Source organism: Nansenia antarctica (assembly GCF_963989245.1).
Source record: "Nansenia antarctica genome assembly, chromosome: 12".
Classification (NCBI taxonomy): Eukaryota; Metazoa; Chordata; class Actinopteri; order Argentiniformes; family Microstomatidae; genus Nansenia; species Nansenia antarctica.
The window spans coordinates 29,339,427-29,367,327 of record NC_137682.1 but is presented as its reverse complement, the minus strand read 5'-3'; the positions used below and the strand labels follow the sequence as shown (position 1 = coordinate 29,367,327).

At 43.9% G+C, this 27,901-nt stretch overlaps 1 protein-coding gene across 1 annotated transcript; it reads right to left on the bottom strand.

Annotated features, from left to right (window-relative positions):
* Positions 1-1,014: 1,014 nt before the first annotated feature.
* LOC308168500 (uncharacterized protein) lies at positions 1,015-18,088 on the bottom strand (the record flags this gene model as incomplete). The annotated part of the gene is made up of 20 exons (XM_080543100.1): positions 1,015-1,184; positions 1,325-1,455; positions 1,575-1,773; positions 2,370-2,531; positions 2,615-2,740; positions 2,827-2,975; positions 3,199-3,443; positions 3,750-3,853; positions 4,482-4,536; positions 4,637-4,729; positions 14,274-14,333; positions 14,859-14,917; positions 15,324-15,427; positions 15,668-15,824; positions 16,001-16,143; positions 16,489-16,600; positions 16,713-16,874; positions 16,976-17,107; positions 17,485-17,633; positions 17,916-18,088. The coding sequence occupies 20 exons, from the start codon at positions 18,086-18,088 to the stop codon at positions 1,015-1,017; spliced, it is 2,685 nt and encodes an 894-aa protein (XP_080399226.1).
* Positions 18,089-27,901: the final 9,813 nt, after the last annotated feature.

Sequence of the window (27,901 nt, the reverse complement as noted above, 5' to 3'; positions counted from 1 at the left end):
AATTGGTAATTGCAGGACCCTCCCCTCGATATATGTATAACATATGTATAACATATAAAGAAAACACATAATCCTCTCCCTGACTGAAATTGGAAACGTGTGACCTTTATCCAAATTCCATGAGTCGTCCCCAAACAAAAGCGAGTAGGATCCTGTCAAAGCCTGGAGGCACACAGTCAAATCTTCAGGAGTGCTTACACAACTCACATGTCTGATTTTTTTTTTTTTTTTATCCCTGGGCTATGTTCAGAGGATGAACAACAAATGATCCAATATACATTACAGGCAAAAGTTAGCACATCATTTGAAATAAATAAAAGAGACAGCAATCACATTTCCTTGCTTTTATTGTGATGATGATATACATGCCAAGAAACATGACTTTACAGCAGTGCAGAGGTTATTCACAGAAATGTAAGTATTGAGAAATATGGTAGATCTTTTTAGGTTTAACTTGGGAACCATTGATTAACATTGTTGAATCTTCAGGGCAGATCTCAGTAGCAATTCAGCCAGCCGTAGTTTAGGAGAACACGTATCACTCTTTTGTACGCCAAGTAATACTCACTCTGCCTCGGACCATCAGAGAAATAAAGGTAACCTATGGGAGAAAATATACATTTTCATCAATACATCGTGAGAGTCAAGAATCGTGAGAGTGTTTCTTAATGAGAAGAAACAATTGTTTACTGAAGAAAAGGAATGTTTTAATGGAGTTGTGGTTTCCTATATCATTATACGTTTTAAAACATCGGACTTTCTTTCTTACCAAAATTCTCAAAGGCAGCATCCACTTTTGAGCCAATGCCCGGAAAATCTTGAGTTATGAATCGGGGATATCCATTGTCCATTTGGCCTCTGTCCTCATCATAGCTGAAACATATTTATCCATCAAATATATATATTTCATGCAGTGGAAACATACCCAAACTGCAAATCCAGAATAGTGACATTAGTGGCGTATCATGTATCATGAATAGTGGCGTTTGCAAAGCTAATAAGTCATTGTAATGCTCACCTCCAGTATTTGTTGCCCACAAAGAAGTAGGTTCTCCTCGTGGTCGCCACATACACAGATGCATCTAACTTATTTACTGATGAAGGCAAACCAAGGCTGGAGATAGGCTTTGGATAGCCAGGCATGATGGTCTTTGCATACGCCTTTATCCCCCAGTACTTATCACCTGTGGAAATATAGAACAAAGTAACAGACGTCATTTTGAATTGGTGCTTTTCAGGGCACTGACAATAACATGTTGACTTGATTTTGTTCATCATCATTGTGTGTTCATCATCATTATGTGTTCATCATCATTATGTGTACCTTCAAACAGGTAAACCGCGTCTTTAGATGTGACTTCATAGGCGGCATCAACATAGTTAATCCGAGGCCATTTGGAGCTAACTTTAGTGAGGCGAATTCCTTGGTAAGATGTACTCTTCCTCCAATAGTACCTAGAACAGCATAGAGGAATGAGCTTGCAAACATCTTGTTATTCACACATGGTTGTTATTCAAGATTGATAATTGATATGAACATGTTGATCATGTTGAAGTCTTTCCATCCAACTCACCCATTTTTGAAGAAATACAGGTCTCCTCTGATGGAAGTGGCTGCATCAAAGGCCAGATCCGGGCTACACTGCTCGTCTTTGGGGTTGGGCTTAGGATTTGGTTTGGGGTCTGGATCAGCGCATTCTGTAGGCTCAGGCTCCTCTGGCTCAGGAATAACAGTGGGTATTGGTTCAGGTTTGGGATCTGGTGTACGGGAACCTGTAATACAATACAACACACGTATAATATCACACATTCAACAGATACAGAGGCATACAGAATAAATACAATATAGATTTACTGTTGATTATATAGGCAGTCATTACTGGTGCATTTACAGTACAAACCAACAGAAACTCTTAATTTGTATGAATTCATACCCATTCATTCCCAATTAATTAGCTATCTTATGACCCAGTTTGTATAAAGAGCTACAAATACTTGCATGGCGGTTAGGCAGTATTAGGCATTAACTTTGAGTGGTTACGGTTGGGTACGTGAAAAAGTTTCCCAACCACTATTTGAACCAGAGACGTTGAGATTTCAAGTCGCGGTGCTGCTTCCACCACCCCACCAACCTCCTTATGAGGCATTCTACCTTTCATACTAAACTGCTAGGTTCTACCTTTCATATTGAACTGCCATCTTAAATGGTTGTGGCTTTCACATTCGTAGCTATTCATAAGATTTCATACACATTTGGTGTTCTGCTTTTTGTATGAATTCATATGAGGTAATATCCTGCTGTAGAAACACACAGTGTAGTGTGGGTGGTAATATTCAGTATAAACAGTTAACTGTTGATGTGAGGTTACCATATAGAACTTGCACCCCGCGTCTGTCATCATCAGGCAGCTTGTATCCGTTGGTGTTGGCATACTGATAGGTGGGGAACATCAGAGCCCTCCTGTCCCTGGAGTGGTCCAGCCCCAGCGCATGGCCAAACTCATGAGCAGCCACCAAAAACAGATTCACTCCTGAGGGCCATATTTGTGATCACGTTAATCAATTCATAGGGATGTTTGTTGACTTAAACATTGTTATGTGCAGAGACGGTTACCTCTCTGACTCAGAGTCCAAGTTTCATCATCATCAAAGTGTGTGTCTCCACCTTGGCTCTGACCAGGTGAATTGGCGTGGGCCAAAACACCATTACGCCCATCAAAAGGGTAGAAGTCCCCATGATCTGTGTTTGGACATGGAAGATTTGAGCTAATTATTATCAGCAGTGAGAGAGTGCCTATATGGAGAGGGTATTGAGTGCATACTCACATCCACCCTTAAAGAGGATCATGATGTCAGCAGTTCCAGTGTATATCTGTTTGAAGTCCAGGGGGATGACATCACTGTAGACCTGGAATGCCTGGGCTATGGTTGCATCCACTTGATTCTGGCTCAGGTCTGGTGTGTACTGGGAGATTCTAGGTGAAACAGTAATTTCAGAATTATAAGCTCAAGCAATTAATTGACATTACTGTTCAGGTAAAACAATCCTTCAACAGTTCATAAATTGTCAATAGAATTAAATGTATGCTAAAAATGTCAAATGATTCTTCCCAAATTAGCTGTAAATCATTGCAGTAGTTATCAACTTAATCCATAACAAACACAACCAAGTTAACTACTTAGCTATTCAGAACATACCTGTAGGTTATAGTCTGCTTATTCCATTTGGGTCTCCCAGCAAAGTGTCCATATCTGCTGATGTCAGACACGCCACACCTGGGCTCCTTCATCACCTCCATCGTCTTTTGATCCAGGACCCCCGTGACCTCCAGGCCAAAGAACGCCTGCATAGCCTCCAGGCTCTTATTGATGGAGGGCTTCACGATGCTCCGAGATGTTAAGTTTGTGACCCCGACATTAGTGTAGAATTGAAACAGGTAGTCCTGGTACAGGGGAAGGATTGGAAATGATATTGACACTGGTGTTTTATGGATCTCTAAACATAGATGTTTTGCACAGTCTGGACATGATTACAGATTATGTAAGTTATCAAAGTGCCACTTCTTTACAAATAGTCATTATTCCAGGCAGTCTGGGGAACATAGACATGCTTTACCAGATCCAGATAATGCCTATTCCTGGGCTAGAGAGCACCTTTTATGTCCTCAAACATTATGTTAAGTCCAAGGCTAGGCTTAATATGGATCCAGGAAACTGGCCCATAGTGCTTAATACCTCAGATACATTACCTCAGCCATTGTCTTTTCTTCCACTGGTGATGTTTGGACCTCTGGAGCTGTGGTGGGGGCAGCCCAACACAGACCCACACAGGCCAGAAACAGGATCACAGAACCTGTAGAAGAACTCATCATTTACACACCTATGTCAGAAGTGCAGAAATGGTTGCAGAATGGTCGAGTCTCTCTCTCTCTCTCTCTCTCTCTCTCTCTCTCTCTCTCTCTCTCTCTCTCTCTCTCTCTCTCTCTCTCTCTCTCTCTCTCTCTCTCTCTCTCTCTCTCTGTCTTTCGTTCCCTCTGCCCTGTCCATCCTCTCTTTTATAGCCTGCCTAACAGCCCGAGGTATGCATTGCTCTAATCAGAACTTGAGTAAGTTACAACGGTAGATGTTGTGCTCTTGTACATTCCTGTAAATGTTAGGACAAGCCCTTGTCCTGAAGACAGAGGCATCCACCCCTGATACCACTGGGGGAAGTTGTATGTCGAGAGTTTGGGGATGGTGATAAAGTAGTGTGAGGTAAACTATAGGAGTAGTGTACCGTAGATACAATAGTTATAACAAGATACAATATTTAACTATTAGGGTAGGTTGCTCAAGTATTTAGTTTGAATATATTTGTGCATTCTTTTGACATTCAGCAGACACTCATTGCACGGAGTACAAGTACTGAGACAACAAAATGTAGTTTTGCATCTAACCAGATGTGCAAAAGACATGATAATATAGATGAATGTGTCATCTACTGTGATGAATGAAGTCCTGAGTCTGCAGCTGGTAGAGGTATGGGGGGAGTGTACACTGTGTACACATATGGGTAGAGGTATGGGGGGAGTGTACACTGTGTACACATATGGGTAGTCAATGTTCCTCTTGTTGGGGCAGAGGAGGGCTGAGCTACCGCCGGGATGCTGAGTTCAGCAGAGTGACAGCCGCAGGGTAGAAGCTGTTCCTGAGCCTGCTGGTGCGGGAATGGAGACTCCGGTAACGCCTCCTGGATGGGAAGAGGGAACAGTTGGTGGCTGGGGTAAGAGATCCCTACTGATGCCTTGCGCCTTGCGCTGAATAGGCCAGACTATCCATAGACGGCATCAGGCGGATGCCCTGGGGGCACCAGCCAATGGGGGGGCACCAAATGATTAAAACAATGACTAGACCCGAATATTTGTGATATTTTCTATATGTATTATTTACTGGAAGGGATGCAAACTGTACAAAATTAACCATTCGTGTATATAGGTACACTACCGTTCAAAAGTTTGGGGTCACTTAGAAATGTCCTTATTTTTGAAAGAAAAGCACAGTTTTTTTTCAATGAAGATTACATAAAATTAATCAGAAATACACTCTATACATTGTTAATGTGGAAAATGACAATTCTAGCTGCAAACATCTGGTTTTTAATGGAATATCTACATAGGTGTATAGAGGCCCATTTCCAGCAACCGTCACTCCAGTGTTCTAATGGTACATTGTGTTTGCTAATCGTGTTAAAAAGCTAATGGATGATTAGAAAAACCTTGAAAACCCTTGTGCAATCACGTTAGCACAGCTGAAAACGGTTTTGCTGGTTAGAGAAGCTATACAAATGGCCTTCCTTTGAGCTAGTTGAGTATCTGGAGCATCACATTTGTGGGTTCGATTATACTCTCAGAAAAAGAGAACTTTCATATGAAACTCAACAGTCTATTCTTGTTCTTAGAAATGAAGGCTATTCCATGTGAGAAATTGCCAAGAAACTGAACATTTCCTACAACGGTGTGTACTACTCCCTTCAGAGAACAGCACAAACAGGCTCTAACCAGAGTAGAAAGAGAAGTGGGAGGCCCCGGTGCACAACTGAGCAAGAAGACAAGTACATTAGAGTCTCTAGTTTGAGAAATAGACGCCTCACAGGTCCTGAACTGGCAGCTTCATTAAATGGTACCCGCAAAACACCAGTGTCAACGTCTGCAGTGAAGAGGCGACTCCGGGATGCTGGCCTTCTAGGCAGTGTGGCAAAGAAAAAGCCATATCTGACACTGACCAATAAAAGGAAAAGTAGTAATATGGGCAAAAGAACATAGACATTGGACAGAGGAAGATTGTAAAAAGGTGTTATGGACAGACAAATCGAAGTTTGAGGTGTTTGGATCACACAGAAGAACATTTGTGAGACGCAGAACAAATGAAAATATGCTGGAAGAGTGCCTGACGCCACCTGTCAAGCATGGTGGAGGTAATGTGATGGTCTGGGGCTGCTTTGGTGCTGGTAACGTGGGAGATTTGTACAAGGTAAAAGGGATTTTGAATAAGGAAGGCTATCACTCAATTTTGCAACGCCATGCCATACCCTGTGGACAGCGCTTGATTGGAGCCAATTTCCTCCTACAACAGGACAATGACCCAAAGCACACCTCCAAATTATGCAAGAACTATTTAGGGAAGAAGCAGGCAGCTAGTATTCTGTCTGTAATGGAGTGGCCAGCGGAGTCACCAGATCTCAACCCCATTGAGCTGTTGTTGGAGCAGCTTGACCGTATGGTACGCAAGAAGTGCCCATCAAGCCAATCCAACTCGTGGGAGGTGCTTCAGGAAGTGTGGGGTGACATTTCTTCAAATTACCTCAACAAATTAACAGCTAGAATGCCAAAGGTCTGCAATGCTGAAATTGCTGCAAAGGGAGCATTCTTTGACGAAAGCAAAGTTTGAAGGACAAAATCATTATTTCAAATAAAAATCATTATTTCTAACCTTGTCAATGTCTTGACTATATTTTCTATTCATTTTGCAACTCATTTGATAAATAAAAGTGTGAGTTTTCATGGAAAACACCAAATTGTCTGGGTGACCCCAAACTTTTGAACGGTAGTGTATATACATGTATATATGAAAAAGAATTGCGATTGGGTGAAAATGCCTACAGTCTACATTATCATGTATTTTTCGTACCTGTCATCTACTGTGGGTGAGGAGTTCATTTGCTTAAAGGGTGAGAAAGTAAAGAAAAGGATTGCAGCCAAACTACAGCATGCCAAGTACTTCTCAGTCATCTTAGATTCAACCCCGATATGTCACACATTGACCAGTTGACATACATTTTTTGATTTGTCAGCAACAAAGGGAAAGTGGTGGAGAGATGAATTTGACCTACTTCAGTTACTGTATGTCTTGTGCTGCATCCTCTCAGCGTTGGAATCGGATATTTAACAACAAGGATGTGTACATCAGCAGGACTCTAAAACCACTGTCCAGTACTAGATGGAGTTCTAGTACAGCTGACTCCACCAAAGCTTTGAGAGAAAACTACAGTGCAAAAAGAGGCCTTGGGAAGGTTCAGATGCAACAGATGCGGAGGAAAAGGATAATGCTGGACAGCGAGGTCCATGGACAGGGACAGCAGGCGGGCACCATACCCAAACAGGCCATCCAGACTATTGTCTCCCACCGGACTCCCACTACCACAAATAAGGTAATATATGGCGCAAATATGAGAAACGTATTACCCATTTCATTAAGTATTCCCTCGAGTCAGTCCCAGTGTCAAAATGACATCTCCATGGCAATTTTGAATATCAGGTCCCTATCGAAAAAAAAAAGATTTATCATAAATGAGCTCATTTGTGATAGAAAACTCGATTGTATGCTACTCACAGAAACTTGGCTAGATACAAATGGAGCAGCAGTCCCTATTGAGGCATCTCCCCCCAACTACAGTTTTTTCCAATCAATCAGAAATGGAAAAAAGGGGGGAGGAACAGCTACCATAGCTTCAAATAATCTAAACTGCAAGAGCATATCCTTTGATATATTCTCCTCCTTTGAATATCATGCCACAGTTATGGCATGCCAACCACCTATTCTAACGGTAACTGCATGTATACAGGCCGCCGAAACCAGCCCATACCTACTTCTCTTAGTTCCTATCCATTATCCATCCCAACTATGATAGGATTATTATCACTGGAGATTTTAATTTTCATGTTGATAATGAGGCTGACTTGAGGGCTAGGGATTTTATTGACCTCTTGAAATCTATGGATTTTATCCAACATGTCAATGAACCCACTCACAATCATGGCCATACCCTTGATCTTGTGATTACAAAGGGTCTTGAGGTCTCAATATCAGGTATCAGCGACCTGGCCCTCTCTGACCATTTCTGTATTTTCTTTACCATTGTAACACGTAAAGCTGAAAGCAATGCTGAACGTGTTGTTAAAAAACGTTATCTTACCCCTGCAGTGGCTGAGAATTTCAAAGCTTTAATGAACAGTAATCACACAACTCCCACGTTATATGAAAACGACTTAGTAATTACCTTTAACAATAAAGTAAAAATGGCCCTAGACTCCCTGGCACCTACCAAACTACCATTGTAACACGTAAAGCTGAAAGCAATGCTGAACGTGTTGTTAAAAAACGTTATCTTACCCCTGCAGTGGCTGAGAATTTCAAAGCTTTAATGAACAGTAATCACACAACTCCCACGTTATATGAAAACGACTTAGTAATTACCTTTAACAATAAAGTAAAAATGGCCCTAGACTCCCTGGCACCTACCAAACTAAAAAAGGTTGGAGCCAAGAGGAGAGCACCATGGCGTAACAGTGAAATAAATCTCCTTAAGAGAACATGTAGGAAAGCTGAGCGCAGATGGAGAAAGAGCAAATTACAGGTTGATCAGAATATTTTTAAAGAACATCTATCTGCCTTTAACTTGGCAATGCGAAATGCTAGGAAAAATCACTTCTCAAATATAATATCTACAAACAAGAATAACCCCAGGGTCTTGTTCTCGACAATTGATTGCCTTGTAAACCCTGCTCCTAGAACACTAGACGGCGCAGCCTCTGTCACCAAATGCGAGGAATTTGCAGCCCACTTAAGGGATAAGATAACAAATATTAGAATATGTATTACTCAGGAAAGACTAGGTTTGTGTAACACTGTAGATCCGTCACCACAGAACATGACTATGAGCATGTTCACCATGATTAGTACTGAAACATTAGGTAAAATTGTGTCACAGCTTAAACCGTCTACGTGTCCTCTTGACCCTATTCCTACCACCTTTTTTAAGGACATTTTTGAATCTGTGTCTGATGACATACTAGGCATTGTAAATCACTCCCTACTTAAAGGGATATTTCCAGCGGCCCTTAAAACTGCCCTGGTTAGACCCACCCTGAAGAAAAGTAACCTAGATCTTTCTGATCCAAAAAACTGTAGACCAATATCCAATCTCACTTTTCTAAGCAAAATTTTAGAAAAGGCAGCGTACAAACAGCTTCATGAATTCTTAGTCTTAAATAATAGGTATGACCCACTTCAGTCAGGTTTCCGATCATACCACAGCACAGAAACAGCTTTACTTAAGGTAACTAATGACCTTAGGATAAATGCAGACTCGAAAAAACTCTTGATTCTTGTACTCTTAGACTTAAGTGCAGCCTTTGATACGGTAGACCATTCCATACTTATTGAGAGACTTGAAAACTGGGTTGGCCTCTCAGGTCCGGTCTTAAACTGGTTCAGGACTTACCTGGCTGACCGAGACTACTTTGTAGCCCTTGGTGACCATAAGTTAAAAAAAGTATAGCGCAACCTGTGGAGTTCCCCAGGGGTCCATTTTAGGACCGTTGCTTTTTAGCCTATACATGCTACCCCTCAGTTCTGTTATCAAGAGGCATAGCGTTAACTACCACAGCTATGCTGACGACACTCAGCTTTATATCTCAGTAACTCCCAACGACTACAAGATGATCGACCACCTGATAGATTGTATTGCTGATATTAATATTTGGATGACACAACATTTTCTCCAACTCAATCAAGAAAAAACAGAGGTATTGATCATTGGCGAGAAAACTGGGAGAGAGAAATTATCTGCACACTTGAAAACACTAGCTCTTAACACTAAGTGTCAGGCTAGGAATCTTGTTGTCATAATTGACCCAGATCTACATTTTGAAACTCATATTAATAATACTATTAAAACATCCTTCTACCATTTAAGAAACATCACTAAGGTACAATCATTTCTCTCCCAGGCAGACACCGAAAAATTAATGCATGCGTTTGTTACTAGTAGGCTAGATTACTGTAATGCTCTCCTGACAGGTCTCCCCAAAAAAATGATTAATAGACTACAAATGGTTCAGAATGCTGCTGCTCGTGTCCTTACTAGGACCAAACGAAGAGCGCACATCACACCTGTCTTGAGATCACTACACTGGCTCCCTGTCAGTTATAGAATAGACTTTAAGATCCTTTTACTAGTCTATAAATCACTCCACTGCGATGCACCCAATTACATGGTGGACATGCTCATAAGATCCCCTAAGGTCTAGTGGCACGGAACTTCTAATAGTGCCAGAGGCTAGGACTAAGAGATTTGGAGGATCAGCTTTTAGTGTATGCTCCTAGATTGTGGAACACCCTACCTGAGGGCTTGAGGTTGTCTAAAACTCAGGAAATGTTTAAGAGACCTCGAAACCTACCGTACTTATTCAATGTCGCCTTTTGCTACTAAGGGGAGACATTGGACATTATAGAACTAGGATCACTAGGCCATTACACCATACTCGTGTTTTGAGATTTGTGTTGACAGGAAAAAGGACCTGGGTGCTGATGAGGCACTGTCAGCTCCCAGTAGCACCTAGAGCAGTACTGGAATCGGTACCAGGATGTACCTGGACCACCATCAGGTTGTATTGCTGTCATCTTTATTGTGTTGTTGCATCATAACTGCGCTTAAGATTCTCTTTTGGCAGGACCTGTGCCCATGCTGGATGCAGAACGATGCAGATATAACACTACATTTATGGACAGTGTGTACGCCGATAATATGCATGGAACTTTTCCTGGTACATGGTGTACAGGTTTTTCGCCCTTGCTTGCTTGCTTTGCGCCGGTGGTCCTTGGGCCTCCCCTTGGGGGCCCCCGGCTGCCCCGTGTGCCTGGTCTGTTCCTCCGCCGGGGCACCTGCTTGGCCGTCCTTGTGCGGGGCCTTTGTGGTCTGTGCTTGCTTGGCTGGGCCGGGTGTGCTGGTGGTGGGGCGGGCTGGGTGTGTGGGGCGGTGGGGGCTCCCCGGGGGGGGGTGTGGGGGCCCACCGCTGGGTGCTGGTAGGCAAACTGGCTAGTAGTCGCTTTATGTGTAGAGGGCTGCAAGGGAATTTTCCTGGCTACATAGTGTACAGGTTTTTACTTTTGCCTGCTTGCGGCTCTGTCAGTATTGATTGATTGATTGATTGATTGACTGAGAATGTTCATTATGTGAAGCGCATTGAGTTGCATCTTGTCAGAAATGCGCTATACAAATAACATTTGATTTGATTTGATTTGATGCCAAGCGCGAGGCTGCTGTGCTCTCTCATAAACCTGATGAATTGGAGACTGCAATAATGGCGAATCTATGGGATGCTGTGCTGAGTAGGTTCAAAGCCACAAGTGACATATTGCAAAATTGTGATCTAAACTTAGATACTGCACAGTGACTGCTGGAATCTCTGCATTTGTGACATGGTCTGGTGAAAAACTCTGCATGTCGGCAATTCTCAAGTCGCACAAATGACCAAACTTTTTTATTTTTTATTTTTTTATTTTATGTGTTTTCCGTTTTCTTTTCATATTACGAAAGTTTAAGTCTTGAAGAGCCCACTCAATATAACAAACAACAGTTTTAGGATCAATCATTTGTGAATTGGATTCACTGTATCGTCTACTGTCCTGCTTCGTAGGCTACTGTGTAAGTGATACATGGCTTGTAAACAAACCTATGTTTTAGGACATGTTCAAAAGCAAAGACTGTGTGATCATCATTATGTGTAGTTATGTGTTTTTAGCATGTTGATGTTCTATTGTTCAAGAATTTCGTGCAGGAAGAGAAAAAACATTCACCTGAGGACACCTGTGAAGAAAATGGGCTACAGACTACTTTCTGAAGCGTGTTCGTTGCACTCAGGCTGTTCTTAACCCTGCCCATTACCAACTGCGAGGGTAACTGTTGAGTCTGTTATGACCAGTAGTCTATATGTATTTATTTACTGTATGTATGTTTGAGCATGTATGGCATTTGTAGGCCCATGTCTATCTATGGTGTCAGGTTTTTGGGTTGGATCTTACATTTTTCTATAGTATGTGTGGTGAGTCTATACTTAAGCTATAAGTTAATGTAAATCTATGATATTTATAGATAAATATAAATGTAACTTTTGGGAGGAGTGGGTGGTGAAGTTGTGGTCACCCTAGAGCACCACAAAGGGTTAATTCGGGCCTGTCCGCAGACACCGCCTAAGCTGGAGGACCTTGATGGCAGGGAGTTGTGCACCGGTGATGGCAAAGATTCATTGAAGATTTTTGTCTGTTTCATATAATATATGCTATTAATCTAACACTTTTATCCAAAGTGAATTACATTGCAGTGAGTACATACATTTTACAGTATATATGGTCCCAACAACAATCAAACCCACAACCTGAGTGTTGTTAGCGCCATGCTCTACCAACTGAGCCACAGAGGACCAGGTTTCATGATTTTAATTAAACACAATTCAAAACGTATTTACATGAACAAAAGTTGAATGGTGAATGGTTCTGTACTCGTATTCACACAAAAGCAGTAAGAGACACAAATGCAGACACAAAACTGATCACTGGCACATACATCCCAAAAGCACATCAGGATTAAATTGGAAATGAACAGTTTTGAATTGACAAAAACATCAATTTACAGTCACTCCTGGTAACAAATATAGTGACAACAACGCTGTCGGTGGACAACAACACTGTCGAAAGACAAATCTGTCAGTGGACCCCCGCTCAATCATCAGATCATAATGTAGTCCATCTCCTACCGATGTATAAGACTGTGTTACAACGTGAGCAAGTGGTGAAGCAAAGGGTGAAGGTCTGGACTGAGAACAGTTCCCTTGCCCTTCAGGGCTGCTTCCAGTGCACAGACGGTCAGTGTTCTTGGAATCTTCATCTTCATTGGTTAGGCACAGCCATATCAGAAAGAGCCGTGCTGTGATGAGATCTGTGGCAAGGTGCTTAAGACCTGAGCTGAGCAGCTCTGCAATATTTGCTATATTATTTTTATGGAATATCTTGAGCTAAAAAAGATACCAATAATCTGGAAGCACTCAACTATTGTCCCTGTTGCCAAGTGTATGAACTCAAAAAGCTTAAAGGATTTTAGACCTTAGCACTTACATCTTTATTTATGAAGGTTTTTCAAAAATAATGATAATGCAGGCTGTTCAGCAGCAGGTGCAGCGTTCTTTAGAACCTCTGCAGTTTGCTTATAGAGCTGGCAGAGTTGGAGAGGATGCCACCCTGATGCTGCTAAACTGTCTGTGTCATCACCTTGAGGGCCCCCTGACTCATGCCATGCTTTTCGCACCATGCAACCACATTTGCTTGTAGAGAAACTCCTATCTAATTTTAATCTTGATATTAATATCAATGGATGAATTTTAAACTTTCTGACAGACAGATCACAGTGTGTGACTCAGTCATAGTTAGCCTGCTGAAGGGGAGGGGGACTAGATAAGGAGGCTGGTCGTTAATGACTTTGAGTTATGGTGAGTTATTTTGTTAGTTACTTTGAGTTATGGTGTAGACATTTTCTTTACAACAAGCATAACAACAAAAAAAACGCTATTATGCCACTATGAGTACACCGACCAACGCGACGCAGACCGACCAACGCAGAAGTATAAATTGGGAGAGCCCTTGTGTAGGCTACGGCGTAGCCGCTTGTAAATTCAACGCAGAAGTATACATTGGACTTAAGGAGTCTTTCCTTGAACTGAATGTGTCTTAAACCAAGAACATGATTATAGATTGTAGGAAGCCACCACCCATCCCCAAACTCACAGTTATTGAGGTAACTGAGACTGATTTGGTGGAGTACTGATATTTGGGTATTATGTTTGATAATAGGTTGTGCTTTCAGGCTAATGCAGATGTCATTTCTAAGAAGGTAAAACAATGTCTTTACTTCTTGAGAATTAATTATTTTAATGTGTGCACCAAAATTATGACTGTTCTACAGAACCTTTGAGTCTGTGCTGTCTTTTTCTATTAATAATAATAATAATAATAATAATAATAATAATAATAATAATACATTAGACTTATATAGCGCTTTTCTAGACACTCAAAGACGCATTACAAACTGAAAAGATTGAGTAGTAATAATAAAAAGAAATAAAAGGTGAATAGAAGAAAGTATAGCGGCCTAATTAAGGTAGTGCTGGGGACACATGGGAAGAGGGGGAGAGGGTTAACTGGTGAAGGCGAGCTTGAAGAGGTGGGTTTTGAGGGCCTGTTTAAATATTGGGAGGGTGTTGGACTGTCTGATGTGGTTGGTGAGGGCGTTTCTTTGGCTTTGAGATGGAGGAGTTGGTCGGTGTACAATCTACTATTGTGGTGTGGTTTGGGTGCGGTGTGGTGTGGTTTGGGAACCTGAATCTGGCTATAAGAATAGGCTGGGTTGGCTTGTCAGAGTGGCCAGTAAAGTTATTGGGGTGAACCAAGCACAGCTTTCTGACCTTTACAGTCTGCAGGTTGTAAGGAAGGCCCATGCCATATTGGTCTGTAGTGACCACCCCCTGCAGAGGGAGTTTGAGCTTCTACCTTCAGGTATAGGGCCAGTTTCACTAGTTTAAGACTAGTCCAGGATCAAATCACACTTGCAATGGAAAATCTCTTTTTAGTCTAGGATTAGTCTTAATCTGTGTCCATGAAACCAGCCCATTGAGTTCCAACTCATAGGACTAAAAAAATGTACATGAAAATGAAAAGACTCTTTTGTTTGTGCTGCAATTAACAATTGAATTTGTTCAAACGATTGCACTAAGCAATTTGCTTATCCTTTGTCTTCACATGAAGTGATCTTGCACTGTACTGTATTGCTGCCTCTGTGTCCTATCTGGTATGTTGTCTTTCATGTTGTATTTATGATAGATTGAATGTGTTTTTAATACCCGTCTAGGATCAAATTTGTGCTAGTGTGATAATACATTTGACTTGACTTGACTTTTGGCATTAAGACTTGCCATGACTGATCATGCCTGGTGCTTTTGGCAATCCTATTGGCAGCCAAGCCATGCATTTGCCTGCATGGTGTTCAGTACCCTTCCTTGCCTGTAGTCAAACTGATATGCCTTTGCCCCACTGAAGATGTGAATACTACCTGCAAACAAGAGTTGAAGAAATCAGGAGAATATTGTACAGAAAAAAACATTTACATTAACACATGAATGTGCTACCATGTGTGAAGCTACTCGTGAGCTTAGAATTATAAGGTTCTATCTCCGTTTAGGGTAGTTCAGAGATATTGAGCGTCAACGTTTTTACATTCCATTATGTTTTGTGAGATGGAACCTTTGCATTTTATGAATTACTAAATAAAATGTCAACATTTTAAAAATAACACCACACAGGCATTAATAAACACCTAATGGATCAGATTATGTAAAAAACTATATTTTGACAAAAATGGAGATAGAACCTTATAATTCTAATGTCACGTACTGTTGGCTACTGTGATTGGAACTGTGACAGGCAATAGGATGAGTGGTGACATGGTGTATTTATACCTTGTAACTCAAATGCTGCATCAACCTTTCTCCCAATGCCTGGCCAGTTCGTATGGATGTTTCTCGGAAATCCTGGATCCATCCTACTTTTCTGTTCATCATACCTGTGGAATGGATTATGCATAAACATGTATTTTGTACATACATTGAATGAGTCTTATCAGCAAAATCTAGGTGGCAGACTATTACTTTTAGTTACTGTTCACATGGAAACAATCACAGTAAACTGAATCTAAATAGTGTATTTGTGAACAAAACATTTGAAACAAAATATGATTTATAAATATATTCAGTTAAAGGTGCACTTGGGGTATACAATTAACTATTCAACGGGGAACATTTACCTGTAATAAACATGTCCTATGAAGAAGAATGTTTTTCCATAGTCTTTGATATGAACAGCAGCGTCAATGTGCCGTACTCGGAATGGGAACCCAAACTCATAGATTGAGCCAAAATGGCTTTTCATCTTCAGCTGTTGAACCACCCAGTATTTTGGACCTGAAAGACACAGCTGTGTCACTGCATTTGGAACACTATGAAAAGCTTAAACATACACAACTGCCAAATGCAAGAGTTTCTTGCTTGAAGCACGACACTTTTGACGTGGCGCTATAATTTTGATTCAGAAATGCTGTGTTTGAGACATAAGTGATGCTTTGGAGATTACACATTACCAGTGAAGACATATGCTACGCCTTTGGCGGGGATGTCATATGCTGCATCCACAGGAGAGTTGATGCTAGGGAGATATATGCTACTGTGACCCTCTCTCAGCCGGTTCCAGTATCTCGGCCATGTTGTTCTTATCCACATGTACCTGAGACAAACACGTGGTCATGTTTCACGCCTTGTACAAACGTACTCCGGCAAAATGTTTGCTATCTGGCAGAATTCTACCCATGGTGTGGTGAATGGGAGCTTGAGCTAGGTGATCTGCACTTCGACATTAAACAAAATGTGTTGTTGAGGTGATAGCAGTTAGAATAGAAGGTTACAAAGTAACTGACTTCAGCTAGAGCACTGGACAGCATTTTAGCACACAGTGTGTGGCATGCAAAGCAGCCCCTGTGTCACAATCATGCCCACATCATTTCATTGTAAACAAAGCACTCACATGTATTTGTGTGTTTGAGGTGTCATATTGCAGGTAAACATTCTTTACCTGTCCTTAAAGAAAACAATCTCGTTCCCGACCACTGCTACTGCATCAACAAAGAAGTTGGGGTCACAGTTCTGAGGGACGATCTGCGGGCTCTGTTTTTTTGTGTGTTTGCCTGTGAAATAAAAGCACCATCTGCGATGTTTATCAATGTGTACCATACACATCAAATATCCATTGTAGTATCATCTGATAATCATGTTATTCCCCAAGTTACAGTAACTCACCATACAGTGCCTGGATGCCAAGCACATCATCCTTTGGCAGTGTATACTGTGCTGCATTGTAATACTTGTAGTTGGGGTACATGAGAGCAGAGGGGTCTTTGGAATGGGAGAGCCCCAATGAATGGCCTAACTCATGCGCAGCAACCGTGAAAAGGTTGTAACCTGAAACAGCATCCAGCCAGAGGTTTTTTAGTCTTGGGTCATGTTTTGTGCTTGTAATAGAATCAGACACGTACAGTTGGTTCCTTTTTTAACAGCAATACCTGGCTTGCGATGCCCCATTGTCCAGATTTCGTCCTCGTCAAAGTGCACGTCTCCTCCCATGCCGTCCCCTGGCTCAAAGCCGTGAGCCAGCACACCCTTGGGGCCGTCAAAGGGGAAGAAGTCTCCATGAGCTAAGAGGGATATAGAGAGAGAGACCACAGTGACTGAGTCAGAGCCTTGGGATTTCTAACATTAGTAATGTCTTGTTGCTCCAAAGCACATAATTATAGTGTAGTTCCTCACGTGCAGCCGCTCACATTCTCTGAAACTTCTGAAAAGAGTTCCACTCTTTAAACTAATTAAAACAATTTAAACAAAATGTTTTATGAAGGCATGATAACAATGTTATAAAGCCTTTATAGGGTCTGCTATACAAGTAATTCATAGTCTCATGTCATATAAAGTGTGAAAAACAGTGCATGCTGTGCTTTGCCAAATGTGATATAATCCTTATGTTCCATAATGATGTTTGAGCTATTTTTAAGCTATAGTCAACTATGTTGAATACCTTTTGATGCAAAGGAGAGTTCGATGTCTGCCTTGCCATGGTTGACTTTGATGAACTTCAGTGGGGCTACGTCGCTCCAGATCTTCAGTGCAAAGTGGATTGAGCTATCTACCTGCTCCCTCGTAAGGTCAGGGGTGTACTTCACAATCCTGCAGGGTGTTAGCAAACCACACACACATTCATGCAGCAGACTGAACAATAGCATCAAGAACTGGAGTGGCTCCAGAGATTGTAATCTATTTAATAGGGCAACTAAATTGTGAAAGAGGACAAACGAAAACATCATGCTCATGTTGAGGATTGCATCATTTTCAGATGTTAAAATCAAATCAAACCCATCACAGCTTTTTGGATATCACTGAGCAAAGCTAATGCCCAACAAAGGATGGCAGAATCTCCCACACAGTTGTCTTTTAGAGTGTGTTGTGCACCTGTATGTGATGGTGCGGTTCCTCCACTTGGACTTGTCAGGGTAGAAGCTGAAGTTTTCCACATCAGGCACCCCACACCTGTCCCTCCTCATCACAGAGAGGGTCTGGGGGTCCAGCCGACCAGTCTGCTCCAGATCAAAGAAGTCTTGCATTTCCCTGTACTTGTCCTCCATACCTGATGCAGCTCTCCTACTGCGGGAACTTGTGCTGCTCAGGTGGTAGAAGCTCCTCAGGTAGCCCTGTCATCCACACACTCAACTTCAATCTGCCCTATTGTGTTTTAAGATGTGAGCTGTGAGCTGTTAGTAAAACAGTCATTCTGGAGAAGTGGGCAAAACTAAAATGTTTCAGAAATTATTGACCTGAACTTGTCTCTATGAATCTATTCATGGCCTAGTAGAGTGGCAGAAACAATCCTAATACAATAGTATAGTCAAATGTTCTATTCATACTTCATTCATACACACAATCAAAGATTTTTCTTTCAAAGGGTAACAACTGATGGAGTCACAAACCTCAGCAAGCTCAATGTCGTCAGGTCTTGGCCATTGTTCCTGAGTGATGGGTAAAGTCCACAAAATGTCCATGAACACCAGAGAAGCCAGCATTAGGATCCAAATCAAAAACAACTCCATATTCAAATGAGCACCACAGCAAGATCAGTTTCATATAGCTCATGGCTTTATAGATGGGAGCATGCTTGAGGTAGACGGTGAATCACGTGGGCTTTAAACCCGCAATCCAGCAGTTACAGTAAGCTTACCTGCACCTATTTTCAAGACAAGTGTGATAAGCAACTTTGTATGGAATGCCCTAGTCTGGTTTACCTCAGCCTACTGTATGTCTGGGGAGTGTGAACCCTGTATTTGCAAACAATACTCTATGTTACGTTGGTTGCCAAAAAATAATTAAGATTGCTTTGTCTTTACTTTAATAATGTATCTAACATTCACAAAGGTTTTTGGGGCTAGCAAATTTGGCAAATAACTACTGAAACAAACAAATGTGTTGGCTTACCTGTATTACTTTACGTGTCAATTCGTAAACATTTGATGACCTACAAATAACTAATGGTTGAGTTCTCAGTCTGGTTTGATATCTGCATTTCAATCACAACCACAGTTGCAGATGTATGAACTGATATGTTTGATGAAAGAATGTTTATGAAATTCCCCATCAACTCTTCCACAGTAGTGAAACACTCACATACCATAATTAGTTTGTTTTTATTCCTAACCAATGCTAACTGTCCTTCAGGATAAAAGCGATATTACAACATGTGGCGCTTAGCCCAGGAGGGTGCGGGATTGTTTTGAACACATTTGTTTTGCATGTTAATCGATACATGCAGCAATCTAGTGCACTTTGAGATGGACATTAAGAGATTACATCTACTAAGAATTTTGTAAAAAGATACAATAGAATACAATACAATATCAACATCCTTAGCTTGCCCATTCATTAAATATACTGTTAAAACAAATCTGACACTAACTTATTAGCATTAGCAACCCTTATGCTGAGGGAGACGGGGTCATCCCTATGTTCCCCGGGTCCTATGTTCCCCGATACCTTAGCTCCCTCCCTAAAAAGGTTCCTATGTTCCCCGAGTCCTATGTTCCCCGCTCCCTATGTTCCCCACTCATGAACAAGGGTCCTATGTTCCCCGGGTCCTATGTTCCCCGATACCTTAGCTCCCTCCCGAAAAGGGGTCCTATGTTCCCCACTCCCGAACAAGGGTCCTATGATCCCCGGGTCCTATGTTCCCTGCTCCCGAAAAAGGGTCTGATGTTCCCCTGTCACGAAAAAGGCTTCTAGATCCCTGTTTCCATAAGATTTTCTATACGATTTTCAAGCGAATTGACTACTAAATCGAAGTAAATTTGAGCAATATTAGAAGCATCTAAATGGTTTTCTATAAACAGAACAACTCTAGCGAGTTAACGCGACGTCATAATTCTCTGTGTTGATGAGCATTAAAAAAAAATGTTTATACAACCGATATATAAGGTGCGTTCGTAAATTCGCTCTGAGAGCACCGGAGCGCACACTGGGTTCAACATCATAAAGGGACCAAGTAATTTGATTGGACAAGAGGCATTCCATGAGTGCCATGATCAGATTTGGTAAATGCTCAATGGACTGCACTTATATAGCGCCTTTATCCAAAATGCTTTACAACGGCCTCTCATTCACCCATTCACACACCAATGGCGGCAAGCTGTCATGCAAGGCGCCGGCCCGCTCACTGGGAGCAATTTGGGGTTCAGTGTCTTGCCCAAGGACACTTCGACATGTGGCCAGCCGGGGCTCGAACCGCCGATCTGCCAACCTTGCGATCATTAGACGGCGGCTCTACCTCCTGCACCACAGCCGCCCAGAATTTCCAGAGCGAATTTACGAATGCAGCCATAGTATGCCATAACCTGGATGCAGACGTAAAGTAAGTGGAGAGGAGATTGATCGGGAGTTGACAATATTACTATGAATGAAAATGAATGAATTTATATTATTTTACGGTACTGTCTCAATTATATCTTAATAATCTTCTGGGTCTACCATTACGCACATGCCCAGTGTACCTGAATACGCGATTCCATGTGGCCAGAAATTATTTTGCACGACGATGAGAAAACGCTTGGCAATCATGTATAACACATGACACAGTGACTGGAAAACATACATATACATACATATACCCACGAGACCGGGGAACATAGGACCTATGTTTTATGTATTAGCTACCACCAACTATGCACAAACTTGTGGCTTAACTCTGCTGCTGCACTTTCTGGCTGTTCTGTTTCCACCTCTTTCGTTGCTTCCTGCTTGTGCTCAACAACATGCTAATTTTCTTTGCCTCTCTTTTAAAAGAAATTCTGAATATCCATATTTGTACTGTGCTATGCTGCAGACTCTGACTTTTAGCATAAAAATACAATATGCCTACTGCATAGCACAACGATGTGCCATTATGGAAACATATCAATTAATGGATCGTCAGAGGATCGTCACTTCCTGCTACCAGTGCAAGTTTTCTGATTGTCGAAAGCTAACAATGTTCTTATAATTTCACACATTTAGCCTACTTCTAATAATATATGGATATTGAGAGCTAATAAACGGTGAAATAGTGATAGAGCGAAATAGTGATAGAGCGATCAATCGCTCGACAAATAGCTAGAGGAGAAACCACAAACTACGACAGTTGTTGTCGGCGCCACTGTACAAATCTCCTATCCTTGTTGCGGCCCGGTCGGGACGTGATCCGAGGACAACCAGACCTCTACGCCACAGCCGGCTCCAATTTCTGGAGCCCCCGCCACACCAAGGAGACTGAAAAGTGGAGTTTTCACTGATGGCGGCGGCATCAGTTTTGTGGGGCCTGAGATGTCCGGGCTTAAATGACGCCCTTCACCGCCCTTCACCCTGCTCCTCTCTCAAATGGATTCATCAGAGCAATTGCGCGTCATCTCCCTGTCATCAGAATGTCCACGCCCCTTTTTGGATGATAGAAGCGGAGAAGTTTGAATGGCGGTCAATGGGAATTTCTGGTCTTTGCTACTTTAATCCGATAAAATAAGAAAACCGTAGTGCTTTTTAGATATTAGGAGCCCAAATCCGATGGCCAGTTAGGCAAACTATTATATAGTGTCATTGCCGATCAATGATCGACGTCGTTATATAGAGAAAATTAATGAAATAGGGGTTGATTCATCAGATAAGTCATCTCCCTGTCATCAGGGATTTGTAGTTCTTCAGTTGATTTGTCCAATATGCTGCTCCCCGTGGGCCCCGGCCATATGGCGAGACCGGGTTTCGATCCCAGTCCCCAGTGGGCAGCTTGCACCAGAGACTGATGCTTAGACCGCTGCGCCACCGCGGGGCCCGGTTTTCTTATTTTATCGGATTAAAGGAGAAAAGACCAGAAATTCCCATTGACCGCCATTCAAACTTCTCCGCTTCTATCACCCAAAAAGGGGCGTGGACATTACGGGAGGGGAAAGTACCCGGATGCGTTGCTCTGATGAATATGCTGCAGCCAAATGCCTTACGCCTAAATGACACATCTGACCTTACCTCACCAGCCGTGTTTACGTGGCAGAACTTTTGCTGGACTTTTTGCAACGTCGAACTCACTGGTCGCATGTTTTTCTTACAGCTCTTGCATGTCTACCGCGTAGCTGCTACAGTCAGCCCTATCTTTCTATATTGAGTTTGCCTTTGATAATGGCCATCAATAATATCATGTTTCATTTCACTTCATTATAAATTGTTCTGGGTTCAGTCTGCTGCATAGGTGAAAGTGGGCCGGAACGGTCCGGTGCTGCGTTCCGGCAAGACATTCTGTGCCGGAACGCCGTTGGGGGAAGAGATGCAGCTGGCTGTCAATCAAAATCCGATTGCTGCAGAGTGCAGAAGCAATCACGATTCACGATCCATAATTTCCAACAAGGAAACACATGGCTGACGTTATGTTTCCTTGCGTCTATTTTAATACCTTTGAAAATGACATGTTAACCCGCTTTACAGTAGACCCGACGCGACGCGACGTGGTTGGGTGGGCAGCACTGGGCACTGAGACAGTCCGACCGGGATTACAGTCGCGCCGGGGCCGGGGGGACAGTCGCACCTTACAGTAGGTGGCCGTGAGACTCACGCATAATATTGTCTGAAAGAATGCATGCAAAAGTGGAACATGCAAATGCAATCTCAAATTGCATTAACATTTGAATTGAGTCCACTATATGCTTCCATAAGCAAGCCGTGTTACCAGATTGGGCTACTTTTGGTCACACTGGACGGGTGGATTCGGCAGCTTTTAGACTGGTTGGGCTGGTAATTGTCAATTCCATCTGGCAACCCTGGTAGCAAAATATGTGCATACGTATCTGGTAGCCTACTGGTACTTTCAAATCGCATCGTATTATTATTATTATTATTATTATTATTATTATTAATAATAATTACAATTTACAATACAAATACAACAATTGGGGGTCCCTCAAAGAAAATGTGGGCGCACTGCGCGCGCACAACATCAACCTCCAAGGCTTGATTCTGACCCAGGAAAAACCCTGGTATGTACTGTATAACATGATAGCCATCTATGAGCAATGCACTGTATATAAGATGATGACCAAGGGTCTTTCTGCTGCTGACCAAGGGGCTGAGTTCACTTGATGAGGCCCAATTTTGTTTTAGACTCTGTAGGCTACTGTATTTGTTTATTAAGACTTAAGATATATTATCTGAATTTCTCTTGTTTTATCAAATGTTCCAATAATTTTAATTTCTTGTGCTGGTTTAAAATTGCAAGAAACTAGCACAAATAATTGTGTGGGAGAGAGGGGCCGCCGCTACCAAAACGTGCACAGTTTTGGGTCGCTCCACCACCAAAAACTCTCACTCCAAACTTTTGGTGAAACTTGGCAGCCCTAAAGTGTTTCTAATTTCGACACCAACACCACGATGTGTGTGTTCAGGGATGCATGAAGCTGGGGGCAGGAGGAGAACAATATGAAACGATGAAGGTTGGGGTAGTAGCCTATAGTTCCTGTAAGAAACTCAAACCACTTTCACCCCTGGTGCTGTCATCTATCCTTAATGAGTGATTAGAAAAGTGAAACGAAGCAGAACGCAGTCGTGTGCACGCACACACAGAGACAGAGAGACGCAGAGAGAAAGAGAGAGAGATGGGAGGGTAGAGGAAGATAATCAGTAGATGTTGATGCTAGAAGAACACACCAGACGGGGAGATGGAACAAGATGGTTTCACAATGGTCCGCGCGGACAGAACGAGAAACAGCGGTAAGATAAAAGGAGGCGGGATCGCTGTGTTTGTTAATTCCAAATGGTGCAAGCCAGGTCATATCACTATCAAAGAGCAAGTCTGCACTCCAGACATAGAACTGTTGGCGCTAGGTTTGAGGCCAGATCTCTGTCCGAGAGAGTTTTCACATGTTGTGGCTGTGACTAGTTACATTCCACCAAGCGCGAACCCGGCGCGCGCAAATGACGTCATCCATTCCTGTATCGCGGGGATACAGACCGCTCACCCAAACGCATTTATCATTGTGAATGGGGACTTCAACCATGTAAATATGGAAAAGACATTGACGGATTTTACCCAGTATGTCACATGTAAAACAAGGGAGAACAAAATACTAGACAAACTATATGCCAATGTGAAGGGAGCCTACACATCCACTGCCCTCCCGCCACTAGGGGCATCCGATCACAATATGGTCTGGATGGAACCAACATACACCCCTATCATAAAAAGGCTGCCTATCACCACCAGGACTGTCCAGCAATGGTCAGAAGACGTGGAGGAGGAGCTGAGGGCGTGTTTTGAAACAACCGACTGGGGGATGTTCCAGAGAGTCCAGGGGGAGGACATAGATGGTCTGCTAGACTGTGTCACAGACTATATCAAGTTCTGCGAGGAGAGCATCGTCCCCATTAAAAAGGTACGGTGCTTTCCTAACAACAAGCCGTGGATAAATGGGAACATCAAGAACCTTCTGAAAAGGAAGAGGAGGCTGTTTAAGGCAGGGGACACTGAGGGAGCCAGGGCCACTCAGAAGGAGGTGAAGAAGGAGCTGAGAGCAGCCAAAGAGGAATACAGGAGGAAATTGGAGGGCGGGCTAGAGGCCCACAGCTCCAAGGAGGTGTGGAAGGGCTTCAAGAAGATCACGGGCCACAAGCAGCCACATCCTGTGGTGGAGGGGACCCGAGAGCAGGCAGATGACCTGAACTGCTTCTTTAACAGGTTTGACCAACCATCCCCCTGCCACCCCCCACAGCCCCCGACCCTGTCACAGCCCCCGACCCTGTCACAGCCCCCGACCCAGCCCCCGACCCTGTCACAGCCCCCGACCCAGCCCCCGACCCTGTCACAGCCCCCGACCCAGCCCCCGACCCTGTCACAGCCCCCGACCCAGCCCCCGACCCTGTCACAGCCCCCGACCCAGCCCCCGACCCAGCCCCCGACCCAGCCCCCGACCCAGCCCCCGACCCAGCCCCCGACCCAGCCCCCGACCCTGTCACAGCCCCCGACCCAGCCCCCGACCCAGCCCCCGACCCAGCCCCCGACCCTGTCACCCCCCCCATCCCCCTGTCACCCCCCACAGCCCCCGACCCTCTCCTCCCCTCTCCAATGTACCGCACCCCTGGCAACAGTAGCCCCCACTCCCCCTGACACCCCAGCAGCACCCCAGCAGCAACTGCCTCCCCTTACCAACACCAGGAGCCAGGGAGCATGCTTCACACCTGGAGACACCGGTACTCACAGCTTTATAACATCTGAGCAGGTGAGAAGGCAGCTTTCCAGGGTGAATGTGAACAAGTCCAGAGGTCCAGACAACATCAACCCCAGGGTTCTGAAGGTGTGTGCTGGAGAGCTGGCGGACACATTCCAACATCTCTTCAGTCTATCTCTAAGACTGAGGAGGGTGCCACAGCTCTGGAAGACCTCTTGCATCGTCCCAGTGCCAAAGAAGGGACGGCCCAGCACCCCAAACGACTACAGACCTGTCGCCCTGACACCACAGGTCATGAAGATCCTGGAGAGGCTAGTGCTGCAACACCTTAAGCCCCAGGTGAAGGACTTCCTGGACCCCCGGCAGTTTGCATACCAGGAGAGCATGGGGGTGGAGGACGCCATCATTTACATGCTGCACAGGGCCTACACACACCTGGAGAGGCCACAGAGCATGGTGAGGACCATGTTCTTCGACTTCTCCAGTGCATTTAACACTATCAAGCCATCACTGCTGGCTGACAAACTAGCAGTGATGTGTGTGGAGGACTCCCTGACGGCTTGGATCCACAACTACCTCACAGACAGGCGTCAGTATGTGAGACTGCAGGGCTGTCAGTCTGAGGTGGTGGTGTGCAACACCGGTGCCCCCCAGGGAACTGTTCTGTCACCCTTTCTCTTCACCCTCTATACCTCCGACTTCCAGTTTAGCTCCGACCAGTGCCACCTGCAGAAGTTTTCGGATGACTCCTCTATCGTCGGTTACATCACAGACGACAGGGATGAGGAGTACAGGGCCCTGGTGGAGAGCTTCGTGCAGTGGTGCGACACCAACTACCTTTTGCTTAACACCAGCAAAACAAAGGAGTTGGTGGTGGATTTTAGGAGGAAGAGAAGGACCCCAGCCCCCATCACCATCAAGGGGGTGGAAGTCGAGAGGGTGGACTCCTACAGGTACCTGGGAGTACAAATTAATAACAAACTGGACTGGACTGACAACACCGAGGCTCTTCTCAGGAAAGGGCAGAGCAGACTGTTTTTCCTGAGAAGGCTGAGGTCTTTCGGTGTCTGCAACAAGCTGCTGCAAATGTTTTACCAGTCGGTGGTTGCCAGCGTTCTGTTCTTCGCCGTGGCCTGCTGGGGTGGAAACATCTGTGCCAGGGATGCTGCGAAGCTAAACAAACTGGTGAAGAAGGCCAGCTCTGTGGTGGGGACCGGGCTGGACAGCCTAGAGGTGGTGGCAGAACAGAGGATGGGGAAAAAACTGGCGGCCATGCTGGCCAATCCCTCCCACCCGATGTACTGCGAGCTGGCAGGGATGAGGAGCAAGTTCAGCCACAGATTTGTTCTCCCCCGTCAAAGTACAAAAAGATTTGGACAGTCCTTTATTCCAGCTGCACTCCGACTCTACAACCAGGCCCTGCAGGGTGGGGGAGACCTGGAGATGGAACTTTTGGAACTTTTTACTTATTGAGCCTGCACTGTTTTATGTTTTTTATTGAATGTTTTTCTGTTTTCTGTACTGAATGTTTTCTGCCCTAACTGAGCTGTTTGACAACAAAATTTCCCCATTGGGGACAATAAAGGTTTTCAATCAATCAATCAATCAAGATGACGATACATAGAAACGAGTATCTCGTCTTTGAAAGTCCAATTTCACGGTCATGTTTTGAGTTAATTAAAATCTTTCCCTCAAACTGATTTGATGTACAGCCCTACTGTTTGTTCTATTGGCACTATCATCTCCCACCGTAATAATACAAAGGCCAGCAATAGACCAGTCTGAGGATCTAATAGGAACAACTTAATATCAGTCTCTTTGAAAAGTAAACTGATTCAAAGAAACAGCACAGAGATATTGATCATGGCACTTTTTAATGTAAGTTCACTTTCTAATAAGACTTTTCTTATTATCCCTTGTATGGTCCTTGGTTCTGTGGGACCCATTTTCAATGTGTACTAAAATAAAAATGATTTTTAAAAAAATCAACCTGAGACTCATCGGCCTTGGCTCATTTTCTGTTTACAAACTCACAGAGTACCACTGTGCACCCCACCTACACATCTACATTACTGTGCACCCCACCTACACATCTACATTACTGTGCACCCCACCTACACATCTACATTACTGTGCACCCCCCCTACACATCTACATTACTGTGCACCCCACCTACACATCTACATTACTGTGCACCCCCCTACACATCTACATTACTGTGCCCCCCCCCTACACATCTACATTACTGTGCACCCCCCCTACACATCTACATTACTGTGCACCCCACCTACACATCTACATTACTGACAGGGTCCTCGGGTCCACTGGACCCAAAGGAATAGTGTGAGTGTGGAAATTGGAACTTGGGTCCCAGTCGGCCAGGGGCAGGTCCCCCTGGTCCCAGTCGGCCAGGGGCAGGTCCCCCTGGTCACAGTCGGTCAGGGGCAGGTCCCCCTGGTCACAGTCGGTCAGGGGCAGGTCCCCCTGGTCACAGTCGGTCAGGGGCAGGTCCCCCTGGTCACAGTCGGCCAGGGGCAGGTCCCCCTGGTCACAGTCGGTCAGGGGCAGGTCCCCCTGGTCACAGTCGGCCAGGGGCAGGTCCCCCTGGTCACAGTCGGTCAGGGGCAGGTCCCCCTGGGGAGGACCACGTGTCTTTACAGGGGCCGACCCAGGGGCCGAGTTGTGGGGTTCGGGGGTTCGGGGGTTCGGGGGTTTGTGGCG